General features: G+C 44.7%; 1 protein-coding gene across 2 annotated transcripts in view; it reads left to right on the top strand.

Annotated features, from left to right (window-relative positions):
* CTBP2 (C-terminal binding protein 2) overlaps window positions 1-13,200 on the top strand; it is a 238,671-nt gene that overhangs the window by 207,536 nt on the left and 17,935 nt on the right. For both annotated transcript variants that reach the window (XM_065407217.1, XM_065407216.1), the window contains 2 exons: window positions 850-1,004; window positions 2,328-2,472. In XM_065407217.1, coding sequence (XP_065263289.1) covers window positions 850-1,004; window positions 2,328-2,472 — 300 coding nt within the window. The remainder of the gene's footprint in view (window positions 1-849; window positions 1,005-2,327; window positions 2,473-13,200) is intronic.

Genomic DNA, 13,200 nt, shown 5'->3' with positions numbered 1-13,200 from the left:
GATTTTATAAACTAAGATGTGTGTGTAGGGCATGTCCCCCACTCAACCATAATGATACACATTTGTACAACAAAAGAGATTCCTGTTCTATTTCTATTAAAGAACTGTTTGATCTATGTCTCTTGGTTTGCTCTTCCCTTCCCTTTCCTTTTGGGGTAAACACCTGTTTGTTTATGGAATGATTGTTGCCCAGAGTCTATTTTCTGAGGTAGTAGGAATGCTAGAGTCTTTCCTCAAAAACCACAATTTTAAAGGCCTATACAAACACATAGAGTGAAATTCTGACCCCATTGAAGTCAGGGCTTCAGTGGGGCTGGGATTTCAGTGTTGAACAAATTAGTTTGCACACACTCAAGAAAACAAAACTGGGGAGTCTGTCTTATTTGTTGACATATATAGTACTTGAAATATAAGGATATCCTAGCAAAACCTAATTCTAGGGCCATATTCTGCTTTCACTTACACCTGTGTTGATCAGGAGTAACTGCACTGGAGTTAATGGAGTGGCACCAGTAAAAAAAAAAAAAAAAAGTGTGAGATCAAAGTCAGGAGCCCTATCGTAATAGTAGTTGGAGTTGGAAAATGCATGGTAGATCAGGGCAGGGCACAGATGTATTTCCCTAATAGAGAATGTATCAATAGTCAACTGATACCTATGCTGAGTCTCCCATCATCCTGCTCCTCCATCCAAACTACTTCCTAAAGCTTCAAATGCAGTAAACTTGTGGTGTATGCAGCCACTTGACACTGAAACCAAGTTGAAATAATACCCAAATAGGAGCAACTATAGACTGAGAGAGAAGTGTTTATGTCCTGCTGATCTAACTGTAAAACTCCTTTTGATTGCAGGTATTCGCCCACAAATAATGAATGGCCCTATGCATCCTCGTCCTTTGGTGGCTTTGTTAGATGGAAGGGACTGTACAGTGGAGATGCCAATTTTGAAAGACTTGGCTACTGTTGCATTCTGTGATGCACAATCAACTCAGGAGATTCACGAGAAGGTAAATTTAACTTCTGTAACTTCATTGAGATGTTTTTGAAGGGGAAAAAGATGCTTGTCCTCTTCAACAGCGTATTTATTTTCTTGTTTGGGTGCTGCATTTTAGTGTGATGAACTGACCATACTTCTAAAAATATCTGTGGCTTACTACTCAGTAGAACTGGCTGGAAATCAGGATATAATTTTCATGGATATTTCAGGAGGGTTTTGTTTTGTTTTTTGTTTGGCTTTTTTGCATCAAAATTTTGATTAAAAAATGCCCTCAACATTTCTAATTTCGAAGTTTTTCAGACAACTCTCACATTCAGTGTGAGGTCCTACGCTCAACTCAGTGGCATCGGTCTGTCTGTTTGGATGTAAACTTTTGAATGTTGCACCCAATCAATTCCAAAATTTCAGGGAAAATTCTAGGTGTCAGTGGGCAGAACTCTGTTGATTTTGGAGAAAATCAGTCAACTGGAAGAGGGAAATGGGGGACCCATGGAGCTCCTGGAATCTGGTTAGCACACACATCAGCTTCAACCAAGTCTATAATTGTCTCCGTATCAAAGAACTGGTTATTGGCGGCCATTAACACCTTGCAACCTAACAGCATCCCCCATCTCAGCTTGGCCCATCCTCCAAATAGAGTTTAAAATGTTGACACCTGGAATGATTTACCTCCCTAGACAGAAAGAAAAAAAATAATGGCGAGGGGGGAAGGAGGACACACACACAGCCTCTGGCATGGGAGGAAATGGGTGATCTCAGTATGGGAAAATTGGGGGATCCCAGAATGGGAGAATTGGGGACTCACAGAGCTCTGACTGAGGGGTGGGGGAATTGCAGGGAGCCCCTGAAATAGAGGGGTAGGGAGGGTGGCACACAGGGAGCTTGTGGGGGAGAAAGAAGGGATGCAAAGACCTTCTGTTGTGTGCAGTGAGCTCAGCCTACAGAAGTAACAGTGTGCGACCCTCTAGTGTAATAAATACTTGTATAATACCAAGGGGAGCACATAGAAATGCTCACCAGTTACATTTCTTATTGTATAACTGGACTTTTCCCTAAGCTTGTTCCAGTGTATAAGATCTCCTCGAAGTCAATATGGCATTAATTGCTTATAGAGCTCTAGTGCAGCGTCTCCTCTACGGATGAAGCATCTCACAAATACTGGACCTTACCTTAGAGTGTGCCCTCAACTCCTGCCACAGTCAAGGGTGTACAGCACCACAAGCTCAGCAGGGTCAGGCCCATTGTTTCCATTGTACACTACTGTAACAGTTGTTCCCAGTTCTTCCCCACCTAAATGACTAGGATTTTCGGACGTCTTTTTGTTCTGTTTCAGGTATTAAATGAAGCCGTTGGGGCAATGATGTACCACACTATCACCCTCACCCGAGAAGATCTAGAGAAGTTCAAGGCCTTAAGGGTCATCGTTCGAATAGGCAGTGGCTATGACAACATCGATATCAAAGCTGCAGGGGAGCTCGGTATGTGTCCATTCCGTGCCAATGGCCCCTCTGCCATTTGTTTGTTTCTCTTTAAATCAACACAGGTGACATTGTTTCTTACCTGCATTTGATCAACGTGGCATGTCAGACCAAATTTTCAAGTGGGTTTTGACTCAGCACCTAAAATTGGGGGTGCAGTTTTGTGTGTTTTAAGATGTTGCATGCAAAAGAACATGACTGTGAAATACACAAAAGCGTGGACAATTGCAATTTTAGAAACTGCTTTTTAAAACTTGCCCCAGTTAGAAATATATATATATCCACCCACAGCACAAAAAAATGAGATTGATGTATGTTTTAGATTGATTTTATTAGTTCTGTGAGGTGTTTTTCTTATTCTTGTTAGTATTTATTTCTCCATCATGTTTAATTTGTATCTGCATAATCAAATAGTCAGAAACTACCATCTACAGTTGCAGGCACTTTTTTTTTGCAATCACCAGTTGAATAGTTATGGATCTGCCCAAGTTGCATGCAAATGCAGATTGCTTGTGGAACTCTGGGGATTTGCACATACAAATAACTGGGTGAGCTAAATTGCATCTACAATTCTAGTAGCTGTGTTGAGACCCCTTTTGATAATTTAGTCCAAAGAATGCAATCCATCAAGAAGTACCATGACAGCATTGATCAAGATTGCTTGTATTAAAGATTTTCTCTCAGGAAAATAAGAACAACAGACATTTTAGACCCTTAGATAATTCAGGTAAAATGGTTTCAAATAGCAGAGTCCTGTGGCACCTTATAGACTAACAGACGTATTGGAGCATGAGCTTTCGTGGGTGAATACCCACTTCGTCGGATGTATTCACCCACGAAAGCTCATGCTCCAATACGTCTGTTAGTCTATAAGGTGCCACAGGACTCTTTGCTGCTTTTACAGATCCAGACTAACACGGCTACCCCTTTGATAGTTTCAAATAGTCATTCCTAAAAAGCAAATCCTAGCATCGTGAAGTATTTTTCAGCTAGAGGAGCAGTGTCTTCTTAGTGTGACAGATTCTTCTGTATTTGTAACTCTTACTCTTACAAACACTGCTGCATAATCCTCCCTTTTAAACATTGCAAATTGGGTGGCCAAATGATGGGGTATTAAGTGGAAGATGTAATTTCTCTCTACAAATGTAGCCAAAAGTTTAATTGGCACCACTATCTAGAAGGGAATTTTTTTTTAAAACTAAGAAGAGATCTTCAACTCTGTATAGCCGATACATGACAGGTGGCTAAACATAGTGACGAGTCATGCAGTATCCACCATCTGAACACAAGTGGCTCAATTCTGATTTCAGACATTCAGGCTCATTTAACGCATACTCTCTCCTACTCAGCTATCTCCTACTTGGAATAATTACCGTAAGAGCAATGAAATTCAACCTTTACACCAAATTGTTAATTCATTTTAAATTGTGGAATTGAAACAGAATCCCTGTGTTACCTAACAGCATTCCAGATGAACACCCTGTGCTATAGAAAGTTCAGAGCTGCCTCTCCACAGCCTCTTCGCTCTTCCTGATGATTATGAGAAGCAGAAATTAATAATAACAACAGGGTTGTACAGGCTAATAGGAAGAGCCCTGTTGTGACGGAGCTGCTTTTGTTTTACTTTAGGATGGCTGCAATCCCTGCAGTCTCACACCTGCTTTGTAGCAGTTTCTGGGATTTGTAAAATAACGTCAGTGGCTATATATTTGAAAAGATTTATTTTTTTCTGCACCACTTGTTCCTGTCTGTTGCCTAGGTGTGGATAACAATTCTGTTTTTACTGTCTGATCACAGGTTTTTCAGATCCGTTCTTTTTTGACATTAACAAAAGCTTCTTTTCTTTATGGGAACAGGAAAATGACATTTAAAAATGTTCTCACAGATCTACTGAGAAACTTGCTTTACTTTTTCATGTCCCCATAGAGATGCACTGTACCCATATAAAAGCAAAGGCAGCATTCACCCATGAATCTAGGCAGTGCTTTGACACAAAACTTTGTATACTTTTGCATAACAGATGTGCAGCAGTTCTGACAGATTGGAACAGAGCAAATATCCCTAAGGAAAAGTGCTTTTATAATGGTCAAACCATTTATTATTCATTGCTATTAGTTATAAACCAAAGCTACAGCTGCTAACGTCTCCTTGCCAGCGTCTACTCTTGTGACAGGGATAGATATCTGTGATTAAACAGATACATGATAGTTCCTCTGCAGTTTGTAGATCTTACGTAGTTAACTTCTGAAACTTCAGAGTCATGTATAGATGTTTTCATGATGCCCTATGCTCCGAAGAAGAAATCACTCTGGATCCACTTGTGTAGAAATATTAACAATCATGCCAACCAGCCTTGACACCACACGCTAATCATGTACTCCATATCAAGAAGTTTTTGAGGAAAGAATATAATCCAAAGTAGATAATCATGGCTATAAATGTCATTCTCGCCTCCCTTTCAGATACATTAGCAATAACTGTTCACAATATTCCTGTTAGATTTTAATTAGAATTATCCAGGATGGCACTGATTTGGCAAACCAAGATAGTCTTCATCACATACCTAATGGCCTAATTATTTGTGTTATAATTATAGACTGACCAGAGTCCCAAGGTGGGGCACACTGAGATTGTCCCATTCTTTGCAGTTTGCCCTAATTGAGCAGACAATCTCCCAAACTGGTGGTTATTCTAATACTTAGATTCACCAAGCCAGCAACAAAATAACTTCTACAATACCTTACTGGGTACCCAGAAACACAGTTCCCTTAAAGCAACCCAGCCTTGAGCTCTCACCCAGACAGCCAAGTCAAATATGATGAGGATTACTGAAAATCTTGTTCATCATATAAAAAATCCTACCAATCCCAAAGGATCAGACACATTACCCACCAGGTTAATGAATATTGCAGATCTCACCCAAATACACTTTTTACTGCCAATTCATATTAACTAAAATAAGATTTATTAAAAAAGAAGAGAGAGAGCATAGGTTAAAAGATCATTATACATACAGACTTGACTAAAATTCTTAGATCAGTTTCATAGTAGAGATGAACTTTAGAGTTGCAAAAGTTCTTTCAGAATTAGTTCCATAGGTCACAGCCCAATGTCCAATATTAGGGTGACCCAGACTGGAGCTGGGGACCTTCGTCTTGCAACTCAAACTTCCCCTGATGAAGCTTAAGCAGATCTGAGATAACAGGATCAGGGCCCAAGAGTTATTTTTATAGTTCTCAAGCAAGCTATCCGATAGCCTCTTGACAGCAGGCATTCCTTAGGTGAAGAATAGTGATTTGAAGTAACCTCCTATTTCCTAAGCATCGTTGGTAACTAGCTACAGGGATTAACAATAAGGCAACTGCTCATCTCTTGCCATTTACAGGTAGTTTACTACATACTTCAAAGAGAAATGAAGACAGTGATATTACTACATTCAGTTCATTTAAATGTTAATATCTCCTTTTGATCTTTGAATTAACAGAATACAGCGATAGACAGGAACCGTTTGGTTACATTGTCAACCTCTAACAATATATATGTAAACACACAAAAAACACAAATCATTATCTATTAATATGTCTCTACAGGTTGAATCTGGGTCAGTTATCCTGCTAGTTATGTAACCCTTTCTGGCCCTGTGTCACAAAGACATAGGGCATTTTTATGGAGACATTTTCCCTACATTTCACTTTTTTTTTTTTTTTTAAACTCCTAATGTCAGGAAATTATTCTATAAAAATGTCTCTCAAGCCCCTTGCCATAACTGATTGGACTGTGATGAATTAAAATTTCACCTTTGAAATTTTTTTAAATGGTCTTCTTCAGCAACATCCACACTAGATGGGGTGGTGAAACTTTTCTGAAATCAGTCATGCACACACTGAATGCAAGCAACATCGGGACACGTCTAACTGCATTATCTTTAATGAGGGGTTGTTAAAAGTGCTGTGCATGCACTTTACTTCTGTCCTGCATTCCCCTGCTGCTGCTGCTGCAACTGAATAAACAGGCAGTAGGCAAATATTACAATTTAAAGTTTCTAATGTCTGTGCTGAAATTCCTCCTGTTTAATGTAATATTTAGATCTTGATAGCACAGCTTTTGTTCCCTTATTGCAAAGAAGAAAGGGGTTTTCATCCTATCCTAGACCTGCGAAGACTCAACAAATACAGGTACTGGCCTCCAGATTCAGAATAACTCTTGCCTGCATCATTCCATCTCTCCAAGCTGAAAATTGGCTTATAGCTCTTGACTTGCAGGAAGAGCCTGGCCCAACAATTAACAATACAGAGTACTGCCCTTCGTTCTCTCCACAACACCAAGAATATTCACAAATGTCTGGGGGTTGGGGCAGCACACCGAAGGAGGAAGGGACTCCACATCTATCCGTGCCTAGATGACAGGCTGATCAGGAGCAAGGTCCAAGCAGGAAACTGCAGCAGCCCTGGAATCCTCTACCTGTTCTCCAATTAGGACTCCTTGTGAACTATGAAAAAGAGTCTGTAACAGCATCGCAGACAATAGAGTTCATTGGAGCCATGATCAACTCTCGGTTGGTGAGAGCTCACCTGCTAGGGGGACAAGTGCCTGTCTGTTCAGTCAGTGACAAGGGAATTCCAGTCGAACCTGGCAGCAATGGTGTGTACACGTCTGGGGCTGTTGGGTCACCTGTCATTGTGCATATACTGGATGCTGCTTGCAAGACTTCATCTGTGGCTCTTACAACTGTGATCTCCATCCAAGCATCACATGAACAAGAGAGTCACGTTCCCACCCAGGTTCTACAAGAGTCCACTTAATGGCTGAACCTAGAGAACGTATGAAAGCGTGTTCTTTTCTTGACCAGGTCCCACGATGATCTGAATGTCCTGGAGTTCAGGGACATCCAGTCAGCCTGCATGGCATTCCTATCTGTTCTCTGGGACCCTATGGTGCAGATGCACTACATCAAGTGTGGAGGTGTTGGGTCATCCCCTCTCTGCTAGGAAGCCATTAGACCTGGCGTCATCACCATGGGGTAATCCCATTGGCTCTTCATCTTCTAGGAATGAGCAACAACCTGGCAGACTTTTTAAGCAGGCACACAATAACCAACCTCGAGTGGTCTCTGCAGGTGTCCATTGCAGAGCTGATATTTCACCTACGGGGTATGCCACCGAGGACAACACTAAGTGCCTGAACTTCTGCTCTAGAGGGCATCTGAGCCTGGCCTCCTTACAGTGGTCTCCAGGTTTCCTATATGTCTTTCTCCTCAGTTCCCCTGATCCCCAGGGTGATATCCAAAATGAGAGGGAAGACGTCCATGCTGATGCTAATAGCTGCCTATTAGACAAGGCTATTTGGGCTGCCAGACCTCTTGAACATGTCCATTCAGCCCTGCATCCCTCTAGCAATCTTCCCGGACATGATATCTCAGAACCACAATCAGATATTGCAGCTAGACCCATAGTTGTTGCACCTGATGGCTTGGATGTTGGCTCCTTGAGCACTACTGACAGAGACTGTTATCAAGAGGTCCAAGATAGCCTCATACAAAGCAGGAAGCCATCTGCCAGGAAGACCTACTCCTCCATATGGAAACAGGTCTCCATATAGCCTATCCAGCATGCTCTGGGACCAGTTGAAGCTCCAGTACCAAAGATCCTCAATTATGTGTTGCACTTGAAACATTCTGGATTGACTCTTCGTTCTCTCAGAGTTCACGTTGCAGCAGTATTGCTGTGTCATGTCAGTACAGTTGTAGCCAACGGTATCCAGATTCCTCAAGGGACATCTGCATACTTACCCTCCTGTTGGAGACCTGACTCTTGCATGTTGTCTTAACATTGTCCTCCTGTTACTCATGGAGCTGTTGTTAGATTACTAACCACCCTTGCCCCAGGACTTGTGTATGTGTGTAAATAAAACCTTACCCTTAAGATGGTCTTTCTGGCCACTATCACATCGGCGTGGATAAGGAAGTCAGTGGAGTATTGTCTGGGTATATTCTATGAGTGATTTATTTTATTTACACTCATACATCAGTCCTGGGACAAGTGTGGTCAAACAGCATGCAGGGTAGTCCCATCTTCCAGGAATCTCAGCCCAACAACAATGTCTAGTTCCCAGGGAGCTGCTGTGCCTCAAGTATTGACTCCAATCAGAGCCCAAGACAGAGAGCAAACTCTGCTGCATGTCACACAGCTCCCTTTCTCCTGAAGCTGCCTCTGCATACAGCCTTGCAAAACCCCAGACTAGCAACAGTGCATCGTGTCTTCCTAAGAGTCAAAACTTGTTCTTATCACCCACCCCACCCGGGAAAAAAAATAAAAAAAGATACCCGAAGATTATGTGTGGCAGCCTCCTGGTGATGCTCGCCATCACAATAATGTTGCATTCTTAACTAGGTTAAAGAGTCATAATAATATTGGCCATATTTGTGTGTTACAGAAATGTTAGTGAGCTGTTGCAAGCAGCATCGTGAATTGTTTTACCACTAATGGATACCATTAGCATATAAAATCAAACTGATATTTATGCTTTGCCAGATGAACACAGCTCTTTCAGGTTTGTTGATAGGCTGGTGTTAACATAATTCATCCCTTCAAAATCTTAGTAAAACTAAAGAAAATGCGTGCTCTTTGGACCAATCATTTTGAATTAGATACTTGGCTGAAGTGTTTATTTCAAAAATATGTTCATTTGGCTGTGGACTGTTGACACGTTGCTCACAGTTTGACTATAGTTTGCGTAGCTCCTGGGTGTTTTCTTTTAAAAATAAACAAAAGCTGTACAATTATTTACATTTGAAGACTTTAACTTCATATTACACCCTATGGGGCCTTACCCTACCCCTCCCTCAGCTCCATCTCCCCGTCACCATGCACATTATACAGTGGGTGTAACACCTCTCAGCATTAATTAGAGTTACACACCCACTGAGAGCGATAGACATATAAATGCTTTAGGGCCTGATCCAGAACTCACTGAAGTTGGGGGAAGGACTCTCATTGACTTCAGTGGGCTTGGATCGGACCTTTACATTGGCCAATATTACAAGATTTGCAGTACAAACATTTACGCCCAGAGGAAATCTGTGCCAAAAATTCTGCGCACAGTATTTTTAAAATTCTGCAAATTTTATTTGTCAATAAATAAATGTGGAGGCTGACACAGCTTAAGGGCCAGGCCTGCCTCAGAAACCCTCCAGGGCCCTGCTCCTCTGCACCAGGTGAGGGCAGGCAGGCTCAGGCCGGTAGGACCCAAGTGTAGAGGGGTCAGTGTGGGCAGATCCAGGTGTGGGATGAGGAGATTCTGTGTGGGACAATCTGGGTGTGGGCAGCTCAGAGGGGAGTCCAGGTGTGGCGGGGAGCTGGATGCCCAGGGGCTTGTTGGGGGGTTCCAGGTGCAGGGGCAGTGGGACTCTGCAGGGTGGGTGCAGGTGAAGGTAGTTGGGATTCTACAGGGAGCATGGGGGGATAGCGGTAGCGGGGGGGTCTGGATGTAGGGGGCTCAGCAGGGGCGTCCGGATGCAGCTGGTTGGGGCTTAGTGGGGTGGGACTCTGGGTGTGGGGGACTTGTGGGTAGTCCAGGTGCAGAGGGGGATGGGGCTCATTGGGGTGGGGGTTAGAGTGTGGGGGGCTTGTAAGGGGTGAGACTTGGCAGAGGGGGTCCAGGGCTCTGGATGCAGGGGGTGAGGCTCAGCGGGGTGGGGGACTGGGGGGTGTCCGGATGCATGGGGATTTGGTGGACGGGGGAGCAGCTCCCTGTACAGTGACCCCTCCCACCGTGGCTGAGAGGCAATGGGGGCAGGAAGCGGGGGAGGGGAGGGGGGGAGATGCGGAGCTTCCTGCAGTTGGGGGTGGGTCTGACCCAGCCCAAGTCACTCCTTGCAGGGACTAGCAGCTGAGCCAGGCACAAGGTAGGAGCCACTGGTTGGGGCGTTCCCAGCTCCCTCTTCCCCTCCTCTCCGCAGTGACTTACCTCTCCGCCAGCAAACTCTATGGTACATTTTAGCATTGTCAATACAAAAATATGCAGCATGTTGAAAGTATGGGGGCAGAGTAAAAGAACATGTCTGCAGGGGGGTGCTGTACCAATTGCTTGTTCCTGTGAATAGTTGAATGCAGAATTCCCCACCTGCTAGACTAGTCCTTAGAGCACCCAGGCCTTTGAGAGCAGGACTGAGCACACAATTGTAGGTCTTGCTGAGCTGGCTAATTCAGCAGTGTCCGCTCTAATGGGTGTCCTGATCCAGGCCTGCAGCCGTTACCTTAACAAAGGGGTTCTAGCGGTGTGAGAACTCTGCAAGCCCTGTACCTCAGCCTCACCTGCTCCATGCTGACAAGGCTACAGACTGCACCAGAGCCCGCTCAGGGCTGCTGCTGCTGCTTCTCCTACATCCGTAGCCAGGAGTGACCCCTCCACCATGCAGGGCTAGCTACCACTCTGCATCAGGCTACTTGAGACTGTCAAGTGATGGGAGAAGGAAGGTTTAGTGGGAGGTGAGAGCCTGCCCCTCCCTTGTATGGGGAGAGGAGGAACTTCCCCGTCCATCTGCCTCTCTTGCCATTACAGCTGTGTCCTCCCTCCCCCCTGTCACTTCAGCTGCTACAGGTTGCCCCACTGAGGCTATGTCCTAACTGCCGAGTTAACTGGAGTAACCTCTCGAGTTAGCCTAGCTCAAGTGAGAGTGAAATAACACGCACGCTACAACCAGCCATTATGTTAGCAGCACGGAGTGGTTGTGTTAGTAGCTGATGAGCTGTTGTCCTATCCCCCCGACGGACCAGCCAGCGTGAGTTAAAAGCACCACAGCTCTGGAGTTAAGGGGTTGTGTGTGTGGATGGGACTCGAGTTAGGACAACATTTGTTATAACGAGGGTTCACTCTGCAGTGAAGACAAGCTTTGAGTGCCGCACTGGGCTTTAATATTGCCCTTCCCCTCAGTTAATTTGTCCACTAGGCCTCACTTCTTAAATCTGTCCCTGTCAGGCAGGCCGGCGGCAGTGCACTGCCTACATGCACAAATAGCCCATAGATTCTTCTCACAAGGTAAGGACCAATGCGCAAATCCTTAAAGGTATAGTACATAGACGTTGCCCTGCTCAACACAGCAGTACTTAACCCTAGGTGGCTTGCTGCCGGGTGGAATGGTCAGTCTTGTGCTAGGCTCCCCATATAGTGCATAGGGAGAGCTAGACACCTAAGGAAGGAATTGGCAAGGGAGCCGCCTAAGCTAGCTGGGAGTGAAATCCCGAGGAAGGACTTGGGGCAAGGAGAAGAGCTTAGGCACCCAAGCGGCTGACCTGGTGCGGCTGGCTGCTGGGCGCCTCCCTCCATGTGGCAGTCCCAGCTGCGAACCCTCTCCTGGAGTGAGGCACCAAAGACAGGTCAGCTGCTTAGGTAGCCCATGCCCTGGCAGCTGAAACAAACTTTCTCTCTTCTGCTCGCGCTCTCCCACACTCGCTCTTGTCCCAGCTGTATTTTGTACGGGAGCTGTGCTGCCCCCATCGATCGGAGACCTGCATCCAGTCCTCCTGCTGTGGTGTGACAGGTGTGGCTTAATCATGCTCTGAGCACACCTACAGGACTTGGCCCTGCTGGTGAGATAGGCGTTCCCCTTCCCCTGCCCAATTTGAGACTCTGGCTTAGGGGCCTACAGGGTGTCAGCTTGAGCAAGGCCTCCAAGCTGCTCATTAGCTGTGGGGCAGCATCACCATTTAGGTGACTTTGCAAATGCCGACCAGCATTTGGAGGTGCCTCCAGGGTTAGGTGTCAGCTTTGAGAATATCAGTAATGCCTGAATGTGGACTTAGTCGCCTAAGAACCTTTAAGGATCTGGGCTGTAGGGATTTTCATGAGAGTTTGCCTGAATAAGGACTGGGATCCAGACCCTTTACCACAAGATGGGGCTCCAAACCTTATGACTGCTCTTTCCAGGGAAAGGATTAAAAGGAATGCAGTCACGATGGTGGGTAAAACTCCCAAAAGTGCCAGATCCTCAAAGGTATTTCAGTGCCTAAATAGATTTCATTGAGAGTTAGCTGCTGAAATACCTTTGAGGATCTTGGCCTTGGGGTTTTAGGACCCTAAACTGCAATGACTTTCAATGAAATATAAGCTTCTAAACCACTTGGGCACTTTTAAAACTGTTACCCAAAATGGTTATTGACTCTCACATAGGCAAAAAAAAGAGGGACTGATGCAAAAAATGTTCTCCCTTTGCCTGGGGTGATCCTGTGTCCCCAGGCCAGACTCATTGCAGAGAGGGAGAGTGAAGGGCTGGGAAATCTCTGTTTTACCATTTAAACAATTCTCGTTATTTATCACCAAGGAGAGAGAAAAGGCTGCATAGAAAACACATGTGCAGTAAGAGCCTGGTTTTCAGGGGAGCTTAGCACATGTTTATACTGTTTTCCTGTTTCTAAGAGTGCTCAGCAAGTGCAATGGGAAATAGTGTGGTGGCCTGTTGGTATGGCAAGGGCAGGCTGCCCTGGGAATTTTTTTAAAAAATGTGACCCTTGGTGCAGACTTTTCTTCAGACATGTTTGTAAGAGCCCGAAGGATACGTAATCCTGGCAGGGTGCCAGAGATGGGGTGAGTCCCATCAGAGACAGAAATCACCCCAAATCTTCCCTCTATCTGGTGGTAGAATTTAAACCAGAAGCTCCCAAGGAACCCCTTCTTCCCACCCATCACTGTGCAACAATGTCATAACAGCCTCAATTAAGGACGGAATAGGAT

The sequence above is a fragment of the Emys orbicularis genome, chromosome 7, assembly GCF_028017835.1.
Source record: "Emys orbicularis isolate rEmyOrb1 chromosome 7, rEmyOrb1.hap1, whole genome shotgun sequence".
Taxonomy (NCBI): domain Eukaryota; kingdom Metazoa; phylum Chordata; order Testudines; family Emydidae; genus Emys; species Emys orbicularis.
This window is presented reverse-complemented; position numbering and strand designations above follow the sequence as displayed.